This window comes from Bacillus rossius, chromosome 5 (assembly GCF_032445375.1).
Source record: "Bacillus rossius redtenbacheri isolate Brsri chromosome 5, Brsri_v3, whole genome shotgun sequence".
Taxonomy (NCBI): Eukaryota; Metazoa; Arthropoda; class Insecta; order Phasmatodea; family Bacillidae; genus Bacillus; species Bacillus rossius.
This window is the reverse complement of record NC_086333.1, coordinates 40,359,034-40,378,659: the sequence shown is the minus strand read 5'-3', so window position 1 is coordinate 40,378,659 and position 19,626 is coordinate 40,359,034. Positions and strand designations below refer to the sequence as shown.

Here is a 19,626-nt window from a genome sequence, read left to right as displayed (position 1 = left end):
GGAGAGGAGAGCAGCAAGCAGATGCCACAGCGGTACGGAGGAAGAAATTGGAACCAGGTCGAGGGCAATGCTTTTAGCTGTTCGCGATGTGGTAAGAAGCATCCACCTATGAAGTGTCCAGCATATGGAAAGGTGTGCAAGGTATGTAACAGACTAGGGCATTTTGGAATAGTGTGCAGATCAAACGTCAATTCCGTACATCAAGTGAATCAGCAAAGCGGGACAGTTGGGGTAAACAAAATGAGTGATCAGGACAGGGAATTTAACGGACAACAGAAATGGGGCGGGAGTCAAGTAGTACATGAGCAAGTATTGTTATTAGGTCAAGTTTCATGTGTACAGAGTGAAAGTGCAAACAGTAAGGAGGAATGGGTTGAAAAAGTGTTAATTAGGAATAGGTATGTCAAATTTAAATTAGACACTGGAGCACAGGTAAACATAATCACAACTGAGGAGGCAAGGAACCTAAAAATAAAAATGGTGCCCCCAACAGTAAAATTGGAGAATTATAGTGGTCTACCCATACCTGTAGTAGGAAAGTGTTTCTGTTATTGTAGATTTAAAGGAGGTAAGGAAGGTGTGGTGGAGTTTCAAGTTGTAGAAGGTAACAAGAACGCTCCACCAGTGATCGGCCTACCCACTATAAAACAATATGATCTGGTGAGGAGAGTACTAACGGTAGGTACAGTTGAAAACAATGGGGCACAGAAATGTTCTAAACAAGGCACCATGGAAAGAGGTACAGGTAGCTCAGGGTTCATAGATAGTTTAGATAGCAATGCATTGCCTGACAGCGTTAGTGAAGTGTTACAGGAGTATAAGGAATTGTTCAAAGGAATTGGGGTATTTAACTATACATAAAAAATAAAGATAAGGGATGGAGCAGAACCACACGTTGCAAAACCTAGAAAAATACCATTTCACTTGCTAGATGCACTGAAACAGGAACTAGATAAAATGGAGCAGTTAGGAATAGTCAAACCAGTGACAAAACCGACACAATGGGTTAACTCCCTCGTGGTGGTCAGAAAACCGGATAATAGTCTCAGAATTTGTATAGATCCATTTAAATTAAATAAGGAAATAGAAAGAGAATACTTTCAATTGCCCACATTCAAAGAGTTAGTCTCACGAATGCAGGAAGCGAAGGTGTTCACAACATTGGATGGTTTCAAGGGTTTCTGGCATATCAAATTAGATGAGGAAAGTCAGGATGTAACAACATTTAATACACCATTTGGGAGATACCAATTCACTAGGCTTCCATATGGGTTAAGATCGGCCCCAGAAGTATTTCACAAATGCTTTACAACCATTTTTGCAGGCATATCAGGGGTGGAAATTTACATAGATGATTTGATTATATGGGGGAAAGATCAAGCGGAACATGACTTGAGGTTACAACAGGTACTACAAAGAGCTCAAGAAAATGGAGTAAAATTCAACAAGTCAAAATGCAGGATCAGTTCTTCAGAGGTAACTTATGTTGGGCACAAAATCAGTTCCAACGGCATTAGCCCTGATGAGGCAAAAGTCGAAGCAATAAGGAACATGCCCACACCTAAAAATAAGAAAGAATTAGCCACTTTTTTGGGAATGATCACGTATGTATCAAAGTTCATCCCTCAGGTAAATAAAATTAGTCATCCCCCGAGAGAAGTTAATACTGCATGCAGCGTGGCAGTGGAATGATCACCATGAGCAGGCCTTTAGGGAACTAAAGCAAGTGCTAACAAAAAACCCAGTACTACAGTACTATGACAGAAATAAGCCGATAGTTTTATCAGTCGATGCGTCTAGTCATAGCCTAGGAGCAGTTATCCTTCAAAAGCAGTTGCCAGTAGTATATGCAAACAAAACACTTAACAAAAGTGAAGAAAATTATGCACAGATTGAAAAAGAGTGTCTTGCAATACTCTATGGTTGTGAGCGCTTTCACCAATATCTGTATGGAACCAAGTTTGTAGTACAGACAGATCACTTACCTCTCATTTATATTTTTAAAAAACCCTTAAATGAGTGTCCGTTGCGATTGCAAAGAATGCGCTTGAGGTTACAACCATACGAGTTTACCCTGGAGCATGTCCTGGGTAAAGATCTCATCATCGCAGATGCTTTGTCGAGGCTAGGGGAAAAGAAATCACAGAATAGTGATGTTTGCCAAGAAATAGAAGCACACGTAGGGCTAGTAATAGCTAAGCTGCCAGTCACACAATGTAGACTAGAACAGTTTAAAGTAGAGACAGGTAAGGATCCAGAATTGCAGGCAGTAATACAGCTGGTTAAAAAGGGTTGGCCAAAAGACAAGAAAGAGTGTGCGGATGTCACAAAACCTTACTTCATGGTGCAGGGTGAGTTAAACGTAGTTGATGACTTGTTATTTAAGGGAGAGCAAATTGTAGTTCCTAAGGCCCTACGGAAGGAGATGCTGAATCGGGTGCATTATAATCATTTAGGTATATCTAAGTGTAAACATCGTACCAGACAACATTTGTACTGGCCTAATATGGGTCAAGAAGTAGAGAATGTGGTGAATAATTGTGTAATTTGTTTGAGGAGCCCAAAGAAAAATGTCAAGCAACCAATGTACATGAGAGAGGTACCAGGTGGTCCGTGGCTGGCTGTAAGCACGGATATTTTCGCTCTCTTCCAAAAGAATTATGTGTTGGTGGTGGATTACTTTACTAAGTTTGTGGAAATAGAAGATCTTAGAGATATGTCTAGCGAGGGTACCATAGATAAATTAAAATCAGTTTTTTCTCGGTATGGGATACCAAACGTTGTGTATAGTGATAATGGCCCACAGTATGCCAATGCGAAATTCAAACAATTTGCAGAGGAATGGCAGTTTAACCATGTCACCACCAGTCCACAATATGGACAGTCAAACGGGCTAGCAGAAAGACACATACAGACAGTTAAGCGGATGTTAAAGAAAGTCGGGGTAGAGAACAAGGATGTCAAGTTAGCAATGCTGGAATTAAACAACATTCCGCTAGAGGGAAACTGGAAAACGCCAGCAGAAATGATGTTTGGTCGTCAACCAAACACCATGCTGACAGTGGGTAGAGATAGTCTGGAGGTACATCAGGCAGACAAGGCAAAGCTCATTAGCAGACAAAACAAACAACAGGAGTATTACAATAGGGGATCAAGAAGGCTCAAGCCTTTCAAGCCAGGCGATAAAGTATTCTATAGCAGACAAGGGGATCAGGAAAGGACCATGGGGCAGGTACTGGGGTACTCCTCCAAAAGACCACGATCTTATGTGATTATGACCCCTGAGGGCAAGCAGGTTGAAAGAAATAGAGTTCACATACATAAAGGAACTAACAATTTTGAGTTCAGAGTTAAGAACAGGATCGACGAGGGGGAAGGAGGTGAGACAAACAGGCAGGCGAGGGGAAGAAGGGAAAGTATAGACGAGGACTTTAAAGGATGGGATCATGAGAGTAGGGAGTTTAAGGAAACAATACGGTGGGATCAACATAACAATCAGATGTTACACCACGATGAGTCAGTTAGCCACGGCTCAACCTGCCACCACTCTCACAACACAAAGTGGACATCATGTACATAGACCTAAGTATTTGGAAGAGTACTGTTAAGAAAGGGAGATGTAATAGTAGAGAAATAAATGGATAGCCAGGAGGAAGTTGTGTAGCTAAGGTTGGCAAGAAAGGGGAGGGAAAAGATGGAAGCCAACAAGGAAGTCTGTGTTTTCTATAATAGTATTTTATATCCAGTGTAATCGTAATAAAGAAGTAGTGAACAAAGAATATGAGGTCTCTGTTTAATTACTATAAATAGGAAGTACAAGTGTAATCATTACAGTTATAACTGCCATTTAAAACTGCAACAACCATTTATTAAATTTAAATAAAAAAACAGCTATGTCTTTAAAAAACCAAAGTATTTAGTTGCATAATGTGCTGTTTTAAAACTGATAATAAGTAAGCTTGAATTTGAAAACTTTATGATGTCTTGGTGGAACTGGAAAAGGAAGGGGGGCGGATGGCTAAAGACTGTCTGCCCAGAGTGCTAGCTACCCGAAATTGAATACAAATAGGAATACAAATAGGAATACAGGTCTGGAAAACATTGAAAACATGGAAACTCTAGAATTTTCAGGAAAAGTAGTTACTTAAGTTGTAAAGTTTAATCTGGGGTACAGTGTCAGATGAAGCATATTCTTCAGAACTGTAAATTATTTTAAATTTAAAAAAAAATCTTCACCTGCCAAAAAAAAAAAAATGAGAAAGGGATTCATAGTGAATAAATTTAAAAAAAATTGATTTAAGAGTAAAGAAACATAAAAATTTAAAAATCACTTATGCTCAAAACAGCAATCTATTTTGTATTTTAGTTTCATTGAAATAGCAACTACAAATAAACTATGACAAAGGCTGTAAATTCTTATTTCTTTGCTTGTAGGGAAACCTGAGAGGGACAGGGAAATTTAATCCTGAAATTCTTGAAGCAACTGTGATATAGTACTGTAAATTTTAAGTACATAACCATCACATTAAGTCATTTCTTTTTTTCATAATTTACCACAGGCATACAAATCTAATCTCAATCTTGCAGCAGCATTGTACAAATTACTTAGCTGTAAAATATGTTGGCAAGCACGCATACCTACAATATGGTTGGTCAGTATTGAATTTACTACTTTTATACTACCATAATTAAAAAATAATGATTAAACTGACGTATCAGACACATACAATTATTCTATTTCCTGTCCAATAAGTTCAATCGCAAAGTACGGTAGATTCCAGATTATCTGGGTGCAGAATATCCGGTTTGCAGGTTAACTGTTCCATATTTCACTTCCATCCTACTTAATATTATAAACGCAAAAGTTTGTAAGTATGGATGGATGGATGTTTGTTACTCTTTCACGTAAAAACTACTGAAAGGATTTGAATGAAATTTGGCCTACAGCTAGCTTATAACCTGGATTAACACATAGACCCCATATTAATATGAAATTCCATTCCTAAGGGAGTGAAAAAGTGATAATTTCATTTTATAACAGAAAAAATCATAGGTCATAGACATACAAATAGTGAGTGAGTGTCATTTCTCTATGTCTGACACACTATCGTACACATAGTAAGGTCTGGCAAATTAATATTTTTCTCATTGGTGAGACCAGTACGCTTAGTGGAGCTCGCAGCAGCTAGCAAAATAAAGGCGCTAATAACAGTTTTGTTCTTAACTTTGTCAATAGATAGAGTTGCCTTGAATTTTAAACACACCATCGTTTGATGCGTTTGTCATGTCTTTAATTTTTGTTTGTTTGTGCGGTATGCATTCCTATACCATTCATCCGATTGCAATGAAATTTTGGTGATTTGTTATGCGCATGCCCATGAAGGTTACTGAGAGGGTATAACTATTTTTCAATAGTTGGAGCACGAATCGTGTCAAAAAATGTGTTTATTTCATTTTATATAGCAGCACTTCGTCTGTTTTTGTTGTATAAGTGCGCACGCATGACACAATTTATTTAAATATAAAAGAGAGACATATATATATATATATATATATATATATATATATATATATATATATATATATATATTTAGTGAGATAGAGACGGAGAGATAAGTTGAGATAGAGCGAGGTATAGAGAATGAAATGATTGCGTGTATCAAACTTTATTTTCAACAAAAGTTCAAAATAATATTAAAAAAGTTAAACATACTTAAGAATGGATTTCAGAGTGTACAGGATATGGAAGTTATATTTTTTTATATTCCAACTCCTATTTTTTTTCTATTCTGTTGAGTTTACTGTTACACATTTTATTCCTTATTGTAGGTATTTATTTGCCAGTTTACAACACAACACAATACATAACGAACGCCATCATGCATCCTCACTCAACTGTCTTCCACACAACAAGCACACCAACTCCGCCTCCTAAACAGTGGTGCCAACACACCACATTTGTCACCAGTCCACAATTACCCTACATACACAACACCCCTCCCCTTTTACATGACACAGTCCTTCATCCAGCCTGGCTTAACAGATTCTCTGGCCGGTCTGGTCCGTTTTGGTGTACGAGCTTCGCTTGTTTCCCTTGCAGCTAGTGGAGACTGGAAGGTGCTTTGTTGTTCTGCAGCCATGGGTACTCTTGGCGAAAACCCTTTGAAGTCTGCTTCTTCACCTGGAGACGGTGGTGGTAGGTCCTGACTTGCTCTCTCCTCCGCTCCCTGGCCTTGTACGGCCTGGTCCTTTTCTTCCTCTACTGCCATTGGTGACCTTACTTCACTGCCTGCATATGGGGTCATTTCTATGGCTTCTTCCGGAGGGTGGGCATGTCTGGACCGTAACTGGTCAATGTGCCGCCTCATCAACACCCCATCATTGGTGATTACCTTGTATGATAATGGACCGGTTACTTCAATGATTCTAGCAGGCAACCATTTCTGCCCACGCCCCATGTTTCTGACGTACACCAGGTCCTGTGGCCTGAACTTCCTTGGTGGAGATGTAGTCATGCTGTCTTCTTGTCTTTGCTTCATGTCCTCTGCCAGATCTGGGTGCACTTTATCCAAGCATGTTCTTAGCCGACGCCCCATCAGCAGTTCCGCTGGACTTGTCCCTGTAACTGCTGTAGGTGTTACATGTTGTGTTATCAGCATCCGAGCTAAACGCTGTGAAAGGTCACTGCCGCTCATCCGCTTCAACATCTCTTTTGCCGACTGTACCATCCTTTCTGCTTGTCCGTTGGATGATGGATGGTACGGGGCAACTTTAATAAGCCTGATCCCATTGTTATCTGCAAAGGTAGTGAATGCCGCCGAACTGAATGCTGTTCCATTGTCACTCACAATCGTGTCTGGAATTCCATGGGTAGCCATCAAAGACCTCATTGCTGTGATAACGCTTCTAGCATCTGTGGATGGCACTGGAAGCACCTCTAGCCATTTAGAATACGAGTCAACGACGACCAGAAACACCTGCCCCTGAATAGGGCCAGCAAAATCTACATGTAGGCGTGACCATGGTTGCCTGGTCCATTCCCAGGGGTGGTTTGGGGCCCTTGGTGGCGCATGGCGCGTGGACTGACAAACCTCGCATTGCTGTACCATTTCTTCGATTTCCTTGTCCAGTCCTGGCCACCACACATAACTGCGAGCCAATGCCTTTGTTCTTACTACTCCCTGGTGACAAGCATGTAAAGTTCGCAGAAGGGGATTTCGGCCCTCACTTGGGATGACTACCCTCGATCCCCACAGCAAACATCCACGGTGCAGTGATAGCTCATGCTGCCGCCTCACATATGGCTGGAATTCTTCCCCTAACTTGTCACTTGGCCAACGAGTTCCCACCCACGAACAAACTCTAGATAGAATGGGATCTTTCCTAGTCATACCTGCAATGTGATGTGCCCTGAGGGGGGGAGTGTCTAACACTTCCAGAAGCAGCACTTCCATGGGTGCTGGTACCTCCATCTCTGGGGTTGCTCTTGGTAGCCGACTGAGGCCATCCGCATTCGCAATACTAGATCCTGGCTTGTACACCAACACAAAATCGTACCCACTTAGTATTACACTCCAGCGAAGCATTCGGGGCGAGATTATGTTTGGTGTGACTTTATCGGTCGTGAACAGTCCTAATAATGGTTTGTGATCAGTGCGTATTTCAAACTGCCGACCATAAACATAATTATGGAACTTCTTGACCCCCGCTATAATGCTTAAAGCCTCCTTGTCAATTTGGGCATACTTCCGCTCTGTTGACGTCATGGTTCGTGAATAATAGCAAATTGGCACTTCTTCCCCCTGATTATTCGGTTGGCTAAGAACAGCTCCAATTCCATACTGAGATGCATCACACGTTAATATAAGTGGCTTTTGTGGGTCGTAGTGAGCTAGTAAAGAGTTTGAGGTTAACAGAGCCTTTGTAGCCGCAAAAGCTGCATCCTGCACCGTGGTCCATTCCCAGCGAGCGTCTTTCTTCAAAAGCTGATGCAAAGGTTCTGCTACACTAGCCTTATCCAACAGAAATGCATGGTAAAAATTAAGAAGACCTAGATATGCCTGTAATTCATCTCTGTTTGCTGGTGTTGGTGCATCGTGAATGGACTGCACCTTGTCGGGGGTGGGCCGTAACCCATGTTGATCCACCACATAGCCTAGAAATGTAACTTCTGAAGCCCCCAGCACACATTTCTCTGCCTTGACATGTATACCAGCATCTCTGAAACGCTGTAGTACCTGTCGCACATTGATGAGCAACTCTTCCATGGATGTGCCCTTCACTAGTACATCATCAAAGTACGGCACGACGTTCTCTAGCCCCGCCAGTAGGTCTTCCATGAATCGTTGAAACTTCCCTGGTGCTACTCGCACCCCAAATTGCAGACGATTTACTTTGAATGCCCCCTTATGTGTGATGATAGTTTGCGCTGCTGCCGCACTCTCATCCACTCGTAACTGTTGGAATGCTTGTGCCAAATCAATTTTTGCAAATACTTTGCCTCCACATAGTTTTGCAAGCAGTTGGCTGATTGGTGGAACAGGATATAGATCCTCCTTCAATGCCTTATTCAATGTGCTTTTATAATCAGCGCATATTCGCACATCACCATTTGGCTTCAAGACTGGAACAATGGGTGTGGCCCAGTCTGAGTACGTGACCGGCGTATATACCCCTTGTGTTACTAATCTTTCCAGTTCTTTTTCAATTTTCGGTAGCAGGGCGTATGGTACTGCACGAGGTTTTAACCTCACCGGAGCCACACTAGAGTCTAGTTGGAATCTTATAGGTTGTCCCTTAAATTCGCCCAATTCTTCACTAAATACCTCGGGAAATTCTTGGACTAACTCTGATAGCACCCCCGTTACTTTTAACACCCCCTTCACTTCAATCCCTAACGGTTGCATCCAGTTTCGGCCCAACAGAGAGCGATGACGCCCCTTGGAAACTATCAATGGAAGCATGCACCTCCGCCCACCATATGTCACCTGAACCCTGCACGAGCCTAATGTCTCAATAGAATTTTTGCTATAGTCATACAGCACACAAGTGGTTCTAGACAGTGCAGGTTTTCTGTTTGCATAAATTGCCTGGAAAGTCAATTCATCTATAATTGCATAGCTGCCAACCATTACGGATTTTCCGTAATTATTACGGATTTTAACCCCGAATTACGGAATTACGGAACATCGCTGGTTTATTACGGAAACGAGGCTTTGTGCTGCATGGTAACGGAGAAAATTCCGTTTCTGCTGTGCTTGTTTCGTGAACGCAGTTTGAATACATCGCTTGGTTGCACAAATAACGGAACTAGTAAGTGTGCGCATGTACGATGTACTGTCGAAATAAGTAAATTAATTCTCGTGTTTTCAAATAATAATGGGATGGTATTACGTCCGTTGTACGATACAACTAGTACATATTCTCGGACTTATCGTTTGAAGGCTACTTAAATCACGATAATTTTTGTACGGTACTTTGGCTAACCTGTGTTGTGTTAATTTATTTCTTGAAAGCCATTTTTTTCATCATAGGGCCGAATGCATAGACCATACTATTACTAAAATTTAGTATTAAGTTTAACTAAATCGGAATTTCGGTATGCACAGGTTGTGAAGTATTAGTGGGGCTTATTTTTTAAGTGCATTCGTGCAGAGAATATTTAGTCGCCGATTGGCCGTACTAAATTGCTATTTAGTGCTACTTTTCACAACATGGAAGCTGTAGGACGCATTGTGGATGACGAGTTTGTGGAATTTGTGCGATATGCTAGGGATGTTCCCTACAATCCGCCGCCTAGAAAGTATCTTCGAGATGGGGATAATCCATTGGAATGTTTTAGTGATGAAGAGTTTGTGAAACGTTTTCGTTTCACAAAAGAAACTGTAATTGGTACCATCGTGCCCCTTGTTGCGGCTGACAATGGAGATAAGCGTGGTTTGCCGGTGCCAGCAATTGTTAAAGTTACCACTGCACTACGCTTTTATGGTAGTAACAGTTTTCAGGTACGTGAGAGTAAAATTTATTTAAAGTGTCTGACGACAGGTATGTTGGTTGTAAATGAGGTGTAACTGATAGAAATACATTTACCTATTTATTGTCTTTTTTCGTAATGCTGTCATAAACATGCCTATTTACCCGATATTTCTTTTAAGAGAGAAATTACTAACCTGTGTTCGTTATTTTTCAGATTGTTTGTGGTGACCTTATCCACTTGAATCAAGCAACAGTAAGCAGAATTATCAAGGTTAGAGTTGCTTAAGTTTAGGTTATGTACATCATCATTTTGGATGACAGTTTTGTGCCCTTCATTTGACATGTTAATTTCCATTAAAAAGTAGGAGCAGGGCATTTGGGAAAAAAGTTGAAAATAAATATTTCGAAATAATTTTTTTTTTTTTAGCAAGAGACCCCAAACTAGGCTATTACCCCAAATTGTCTATCTAATAACAGTTTGGTATTAAGAGTTTTCTGGAAAAATTTGTAGGTGGATTACTGTTTACATGCTAAATGAACCGATAAAGTAGTGACTAACAAAACAAGTTAATTTGTCATGGTAATACATTGTGCTGCCCTATTAATGTTGGTAATCATGGCAATAAATATTATAGAGCAGTTGTTTAAATTGTTAAAATTACGAGGCATTTACCTACACTTTTATGAGTTTGGAGTGAGTAGTTTATATTTAAATTATAAGTATGTGAAACATATTTTACAGGTAACTTCAAATGAGCTGGCAGGACATTTGCTGCAGTATGCACACTTCCCAGGACCAGGAGGTATTCGTAGTAACCAGAGGAAGTTCTACGATTTGGGTGAATTTCCTGGAGTCACTGGTTGTATTGACTGCACGCACATCTGTATTAGTAATCCTGGTGGCCAGTTTCCTGAGTTGTACCGTAACAGAAAACAGTACATGTCCTTGAATGTTCAGGTTTGTGTAGATAATTATTATGTTTGTGTCGTAAAAGAGAGGTAATTTCGAAAACACTTTTTTGGAGCACTAAAGCTGTTCTTATATTTTAACCTGAAAATAGTGTTTATAAATTGCTACTGATTTCTGAAAAATCACAGTTTATTGATTACATTACATTACCTTTGCATTGATGTGGCCACTCTCATTTTTTGCTTTCCTAGGTGGGCAAACCTCACGTTCACAACATCCATTCCGAGGCCACATTTGTGCATGTTCAGCATAAATATTACAAGTTTGTGATAGTGTGAGAATGGGAGATGGGTTAAGTTAGTAACATTTAAGTTATTTTAAAATATTTCAATGGGTTGATATAATTAGTATAGCTACAATAAAAATACTGTTAGATGTTTTTAATGGTAGCTTTGGAATTGCCATGTAGCATAACAACCAATTAATATCAGTGCATTCTGTGGCCTAAACAGTTCCTAAATTCATTGGAGGTCACGGAAGTTTGCAGTTCGCACAAGCAACTTCAATAATTGTACATACTATAAATAAAAACGTGAATAAAAGATGTCTATATTGTCTTTCATATACTTAAATGACAGAGAAATTAATTTTTGAGCTTTGTTTAAAATATTAAAAATAGTGTGGGCTGGTAATTAGGTTACGTTAGCTACATTTAAAATAGTGATAAATTGTGTGTGGTTGGTTAGGTGAGGATAGCTGTATCTTATATTAGCAATTCCTTAGCAACTGATAACATTATTTTACAGTATTTTTTGTGTAGGTTATTTAACTTAATAGACCAGTCTCATGATTTGACTTGAGTTCTCGAAATCATATACACAGACCCATGTGGGAAAGAAAAAATGGCTACAGGTGTGTCAGTGCACACACATTGTAATGTGCACTATAAACTGAATATTCGGAATCTGGTAGGAATTTAGAAATTATATTTTCAGGAAAATTACAGGAATGTTTCAGGTGTTCAAAAAAATTATTTAGGAATTTTATTATTAATGAATGGAAAATGCAGCGGTGTGAGAATTTAACAAAAAATTGAATTCATTACTGTACTTGAGATGATAATTGAGAATTTATTTTTAGTAACCTGCTTCTGCATTCGGTAAAAACCTTAAACAAGTTTAAAATTAAATTAAACCGTTAATCATATAGATTTTTAAATGTTAACCATTTTTAGAGATTCTTTAGTATTTACTTTTTTTTTGTACAGCCAAACATTATATGAATTTTAAGTGTTTGGGTAATTTAACAAATGTATGTATATACATTAGGTTGTTGCAGGTCCTAACCTCGAGATCATGGACATTGTAACACGATGGCCTGGCAGTACCCATGATGCCAGGATATTTAGTAACAGCAGGGTGATGGTTAGGTTTGAAAATCAAGGACTCCCAGGAATACTTCTAGGAGATAATGGGTATCCACAGTTACCATTCCTGTACACACCAGTACTGGTTCCAACGACAGCAGCTGAGATCAGATACAATTTAGCTCACAGAAGAACAAGAAACATTGTGGAACGGTTATTTGGAGTGTGGAAGAGGCGGTTTGCATGCCTTGGGCAAAAACTACGAACGAAACTGGCTACTTCAAACAAGGTTATTCTTGCATGTGCTGTGCTGCACAACATTGCGGTTCAGCATGAAGAGCCTTTGCCACCTCCAGTAGAAGAACTTCGTGTTTTACCCATAGTGCCAGTTGCAAACTTGCGTCCACGCAACCACCGAGGAGCTGCAATGAGAGCAATGTTTATTGAACGTCATTTTGTGTGAATGCATTACGTAGTTTCCGTGGTTTTCTGTACATAACTGCTTCAAATGTATTTTTTAATTTTTTTTAATAGTTTCAGTAGTGAATTAATTTTTTTTTATTTTTCCAGGCACAGTCTAGAACATGGAATGTAATAGGCCTCTTGGGGAATCTCGCCATGTATATAAATATAGGAGATAACGCATTGAGCACTATACCTCCAGAGAGCTTCCTCTAAGGTGATGTGGAAACTGGTGCAATGGGTCAAAAATGTGAGTAAATGGGTAAGTTTCCTGCAATGTGTATGTAATGATGTTTATTTGTTCAGTTTTTTTATACAATTGAAATTTAGTGAAGCTTTTGTTTTCTTTTAACAGGTTTCTGTGTTGTTAAGCGATTACATAAAAAATATACCTTTTTAAGGTGTCAGTTAGCAGTCTTTATCCTAACATTTATTTAACCACTTTGCAAATCTTAAGTATCTAATAAAACTTTAGCATTTCATGATGTGGGTTATGTGAGGCCTATGGGAATCGGAGAAATAGTTAAGCCTTATGTATATAAATGAAAAGTGCATATTATCAATGAATTTCAATGAGTTTTTTTATTAATTATTCATGCATATTAATGTCGTGATAGAACATACCCTAATTTAACCAGCTGCATTTCTCAAGCCTCGTAATTACTGATTTTAAAATAAAGTGATTTGTGTGTTCATAATAATTACCAAGCTATATAGATGCAGAATAAATACTTCAACAAGATTTATATTGCACTGAATAAAGTCTCAATGATTTTAATACAAAAGCATGTGTGTCTTTTTTCCCCTTTTCCTTGTGCCAATGTAAGTGTATTGTGTGGTGTAGGGTGAGATTTGCTTGGAGACAGACTAGACACACTGACACTGCAGGTAACGGAAAGATTACTGCTAAAAGGTCCACAGTGATGAGAGTGATCACAATGGAGGAGTGTGTCTGACAATATAATTGGCCAGTGTTCAGCCCTTTTGCAGCAAGTTAAAAATTTTTAGTATCCTTGAAACCTGGTTTTCTAAATAATGAAAGAAAAATTGACAATAGTAGATACCAGATACTCTTAGAATTAGTGTATGTATATAGCAGTAAAATAAGTTCTAAAAAGTTTTAACCAACTATCTAGAGATATATAAATAGCTTATCACCCTGCTTTCAGCACCATTTATTGCTGTGTATGGTAAAGTCGAGTGAGAGACAAGAGATCTGTTTTTAGAGATTAGTGGTCATAAAAGCATTGGTTATGCAAAAAACAATAAATTGCTAATGAGTCCTCTTGGAATGGTCTGTTGCAATTTTAACATTTTTGCAGGTATTACAAAATGATGGAAAGTCGAAATAATGTCAAATATTTACATTTATTATTAGTCTGATGTTAGAGTTGTAACTATGTACACTGTTTAATGTGCTTAAAAATTAGCCAAACCTTCCTCTTATTATAAATGTTGTATGCATACTGTTATGCCTTTAATTGTCTATTTTGCTGTTTAACATTAAAGTTTCACTGCAGTTTATAAACGGGACTAAACTATAGCAGCAGTTAACACAGTAAGTTCTAACACTAATTTAAATAACATAGCAATATAAAACAAACCTATTGCTAGATTAGGTTTCAAGAGAATATCACATTGGACCAGTGCAAAACCAGGCAAGGTTCAAAATGCATAAACATCGCTGTATAAATATACAGAGATAAATAAAGGAAGAAACAACATTTTTGAAGCTTAGCATAAATGTTTGATCTTTAACAATGTGTACAATAATAAACAACTAATTGTCATTCTAAAATTTCACAATATTTTATTTTTTTAAGAAGCCATTAATTTTAAAAAGAGAAGATCTTTGGAAATAAAGTGAATAATAACTAAATTGAATGTTTTTCTTATATAAGCTATATTAATAATAAATTAAATCTATGCTAAACTGTTCAATATATTAATAAAAAAAATTTTCTGAGCAGCTTCTTAGAAGTAGATGAATTGGAACATGCGTAAATGGTTGGTTATGTCAGTTGTATTAATTATTTGTATAAATCTTGGAATTTTAGGGAATTTATTAGTCATTAATGTTGCTTACCTACCCTAAACAGTCTTTTCTCTTAATTTTTAATACATATGTCTCAGAGGGTGCTAATGTAGTTACATGAAAATTTATAAACATATTTGCAAAAATATTTAAGACTACATACAGTAATTTCCAAGAGTAGGTGCACTTACGGGAGAAACAAAATTCAAAAATGGTTATTTTGATTACTTATCTGCAAAAATGTATAAAAGTATTTTAAACCACTTATTTCCTTGACATATCACAAAGTTGTTAGATAACATTATCAAACTAAATAAGAGAAGCTCAATAAAATAATTTTCAGACTTTTATTTCAATATTTTCAGTTGGAAATTGAATCAGTATTGTCTATGGTCAAGCAAAACATACAATTACAAATAAAATACACTGTTCAATACCTACCAACACTAGTTGTTTTCAATCACATTTTCTAATCATTAGTTGGAGTACACCACAACACCACAGATGACCACACTTGTCAATATTTTAACGAACCCCCAAAATTTTAATAAATTCAGTTACTGTCTGCTTATGAATGTTGTCATTTGTAAATGGTCCCAATAATTATAATTTGGATTCCTAATCATACATATGAAAAATAAATAACACATTGCTCATTTATGTTGTATACACCTTCTCTTAGGAACATTGAATTTTCAGCTGCATTTGGTAATTTTAAAGGAAAGCCTCTTTCCTGAACAAAAAAAAAACTAATCAAAATTCTGATGTTTTTACTTACATGTTATGCAATTTTTCTCTGTAAGATACTTCAAATATTTTGCAGTAGTTTACATTTTTAACAAGTAGATAAGTCAGGTATATTTATTTCAAATACTGTGTGATACTATGAAAAGGGATGGGTTTGCTACATCAAATAGTGGGCATGGGATATATTAGGTGTGGTAAGTTCAATTTAAAATCCTTGATTAAGTATTATGGATCATTAGTATTTAATTAAGCTATGCTAGAAACATTTCAGATCATTTAAATAATTTCTTAGTTTTACCAATTTGAAATGTCTCTTCATTTAACCCAACACACCATCCTAACTCTCTAATATTTGTAATGCTACTAACCTAACCAGTCGCTGACACAACTTCAAACAGTAATTTTTATATGGCTTAACAAACTTAACTGTTTAAACAATTTCACAGTTAGCTAACATAATAACCAACAACTCTCACAATTTTACACTATCTATTATATAACTTAATCTAACCACTCCTTAAAAAGATTCAATCTGGAAAATTGTAAACAATATCGCAATGCCCTCTTAGATAATGTTTGGAAAATATGTTAGGACATTAATAAAAACTGGTTTTTGGATTTTTTTTCAGCTAAGAGGCTTTCTTTCAATTTTACCGTGCCATTTTGCAGAATTTTACTAAGTGCAATTTAGAAACCACAGGAAAGAATAAATACAAATAAGGGCATAATATAAAAATGGTTATCGACTGTAATATGCAAGCAATTTACAGTGTTTTCCCGTTTCCTGATTTCATTAATTCCATTCGCAACTTGTGTTCTTCTTCACGATGATTCTTTGCCTGCTCGTGAAGCTCTTTTGTATATATTGCAGCAGTTCTTGCTGCCCTCACTCGCAGTTTCTGCTCAAGCATCAAAAGCTTATGATGCTCAATTTCCCGCTTTTCTGTACTGTTAAGTTTATGCAGGCGATGCTGCAGTTCATCTTCAATTGCTACTTCACGACGTGTATTTGACTTATTGGAGCGTCCAGAAAGGAGAGCATCCTTCTTTCTCACCTGTGGGCTGTCAACCTCCACCTCATAAGTAATTTCTTCTTCAGACATAGATTCTGAAATGGGCAGCTCATAGTCATGGTCCAATGCAATTACTGCCTGGTACTTAGCAGCATTTTCAGCACTGTCTGCGGAAACGACCATGTCATGATCGCCACCATCTACAATAAAGTGCTGTGTCCCAGCTAATGCCACTTCCAATTCGGGGTTCGTGGAGGGCTCCTGGACAAATGGACCACCACCAGTGGCCATTCGCTGCCTTGTGTTGGCAGCAAGGATCTTCTTCCTCTTCATTTTCTCATTTTCCCAACATTTCTTTAGCTGGGATGCAGTACGCTGCAACAAAAAAAGTAAAAACAATTGTAGTAATGCCATAAGTTCTGATAACTTTTCCAACATGCACAGTTTTATTATTTCAATAATGATGGAAAAACACAAACTTCTGAAAGCATAAAATGTATATTTTATGCAGAATATAATCCATCTAAAATACCACAATCTGATTTTATTAGCCTATTTAAATAGTTAATTTAAGTGATAGTTAAATGTGAAAGAAAAAATCGGCCAAAAATAATCTTTGCAGATGAGATATTTTAGAAAATTTTTATACACCCTTCAATGTAAAATAATTAAATTATTAACTGCTTAATGTCGCTGCTTTCAATAATGTGTATTAGAATTATGCAGAAATACATGATCAACTTTGGATTAACGAGAGGCAGTTAATAAAAAAATTTATAATGAAACATTGGGTACTATATGCAGTCCAACAGATCATATGATATAAAAACACTAAAGTACGTTCCTTTATTTTAATAATTTGCTACTAACCTTGGAGACTTCTGAATAAGAATTGAAATCTTTTTCAATCTCCTGCCAAGCTTTCCGCTTTTCGGCGACGTTTTTGAAATCCGTTTTTTTGGCTTCCACTATTTTTGCCCTATTTTCCACTAATGAAAATAAAATTGACTTCTCATTCATAGAAAACCTTTCGGCAAATTGCCTCGGAGCACAATCCATAACGACCACGTGGATCGGTGGATACACAAGAAATGTTTATTATTTTCACATACAAAAAAACAAATATACAATATAGGTTTCCTATTGGCCGAGGTTATGTCGTCATGAACGACGTCATTGATTTCGGGCCTTATTCGAGTAAACTCGGCCACCTTCGTAATTAAGTAGCATTCTTCACTTTACTTTGTAAAACCTAGCCGGGCTTATACTAAAATATTTCTAACATACGAAATTTAGTGAACTTCAAATCCTTCACTAAAGGAAGTACGAGTAGACACTTGGCTTCTAGTAGAATCTGTGCATACGGCCCATAGTGTTTTTGTCGTGTCTACAGACGTGAATTTTTTTTATGTTTTTCGATAGTGTTGTGTTCTTCAGTGCCGGTTTTAGAAATGAAGCGTGTGACAGAATAATGTGTATCTGGGAAAAAAAACACGCAAGTCTTCAGAACTTTCGACTTAAATATTCAAAAGAATGGCCATGCTTGTCGTTTTCAAATGTTTGGAACGCCACGGTTTTGTAATGTATGCACGTGTGACTTTTCGATTGCACATGGTGGAAGGGATGACTGTAGACGGCATATTGAATCAAAGAAACATGCAGAACATTTTAAAGCCGTGACGAGCAATAAATCTATATCTTCGTTTTTTCGCTACATCTGAAGAAACGAAAGTAACGAACGCAGTTATTGTTTACAAGTCCTTGTGTTTGCCTTGTTGTTTGTTTACATGACATTTCTTATCCAACCAGGATAAAAAAAAGCAAATAAAAAGACAGTTGCTTTAAAGTTTAACTTTGAATACTTTGAATTGAAGATTCAAAATATCCAGTAAAATTATTAATATTTCTTACATATTCAGATGATTGTATTGTTCAAATAGATTTTTTTTATTCATTAATTTGCATTGTATTCATATTTTTCTTTTTCTTTTGCATATTATTGTCCTTGTTTTATCTTGAGAGTGTGTTATAATGCCCCAGGGAAAATTTATCGTGCATGATTTACGCGTACTTTTTTCATATACCTAATTGCCATTACTGATGGGTGTGATTTGAGGTTGGCAGCTCTGTAATTGACACCGCAGCCCCTGTGTCTAATTCCATTTCAACAGCCTGACCATCTATTAATACAGTTGTGCACAATTCCTCACATCCTGCTGCTGTTATCTTCCATAAGTTGTAAATATCTGGTTCAGTACTACCTGTCACTGTGCCCAACTGCACCTCCGGGACTTCCTCCACTGTGTGAACATTACCCTTAGAGTTCATCTCACGTACCTTCTGTCTACATACCTTTTCCAGATGGCCAGGCCGTTTGCAAAAATAGCATTCCACGTTCCTGAACCGACAAGCAGCTCGTAAATGTTGCCCACCACATCCAGTACATCTTACCCCTTGATTGTATCTGGGAGGTTGCTTAACCTTGCTCACCCTGTCGACCCCCGCTGCTTGTTGCACCCCATTACCCTGTGGTGCTTCTTGCCCTACGTAGTCAGTGTACACCGGCTTGGACACAGCCCCCCGGATGTCTCTGGTATTTTGGTTTGCTGCCTCCGCAACAAGGGCTTTCTCCTGTGCCTGTGCGAATGTCAATGCCGTTTCTGCTAATAGCCGACGTTGCACTGTCTCGTCCTTCATCCCGCACACAAATCGATCTCTGAGAGTTAGGTCCAAATTAGCGCCGAAGTTGCAGTGTTCTGCTAGCCTACGCAATTCTGCAATGTACTCTGCTACACTTTCATCGTCCTTTTGATCGCGACGATGAAATTTGAACCGTTGGTAAATCTCCGACGGCCTAGGGGAGAAATGATTTTTCAAAATTTTCATAATATCTGCATATGATGTGGAGGCCACAGAAGCTGGAGAATTAAGCGATCTTACTACCGCATACGTTTTCGGACCGCACACACTAAGAAGCACTGCACGTTTCTTCTCTTCGCCTATAACCTCGTTTGCTTGCATGTAAAACTCAAGACGCTCTGCATAGGCATCCCAACCTTGCGGATTTGCCACATCAAATTCTTCTATGTTGCCTAACAAAGAAGCCATTGCGGAGATG

General features: G+C 37.8%; 2 protein-coding genes and 1 long non-coding RNA gene across 3 annotated transcripts in view; 2 read left to right on the top strand and 1 right to left on the bottom strand.

The window, feature by feature from the left end:
- LOC134531730 (dynein intermediate chain 3, ciliary) overlaps window positions 1-19,626 on the top strand; it is a 78,979-nt gene that overhangs the window by 34,885 nt on the left and 24,468 nt on the right. The gene's annotated exons all lie outside the window — the stretch shown is intronic.
- Window positions 9,538-14,832, top strand: LOC134531731 (putative nuclease HARBI1). The gene is made up of 4 exons (XM_063367575.1): window positions 9,538-10,004; window positions 10,190-10,246; window positions 10,718-10,933; window positions 12,214-14,832. Exons 1-4 carry the CDS (start codon window positions 9,714-9,716, stop codon window positions 12,712-12,714), a joined length of 1,065 nt encoding a protein of 354 aa, XP_063223645.1. The 5' UTR covers window positions 9,538-9,713; the 3' UTR covers window positions 12,715-14,832.
- LOC134531733 (uncharacterized) lies at window positions 15,082-17,644 on the bottom strand. Its single transcript, XR_010075078.1, has 2 exons — window positions 17,379-17,644; window positions 15,082-16,883 (listed from the first exon to the last, which is right to left on the bottom strand). It is a non-coding gene; the product is annotated as an uncharacterized LOC134531733 (long non-coding RNA).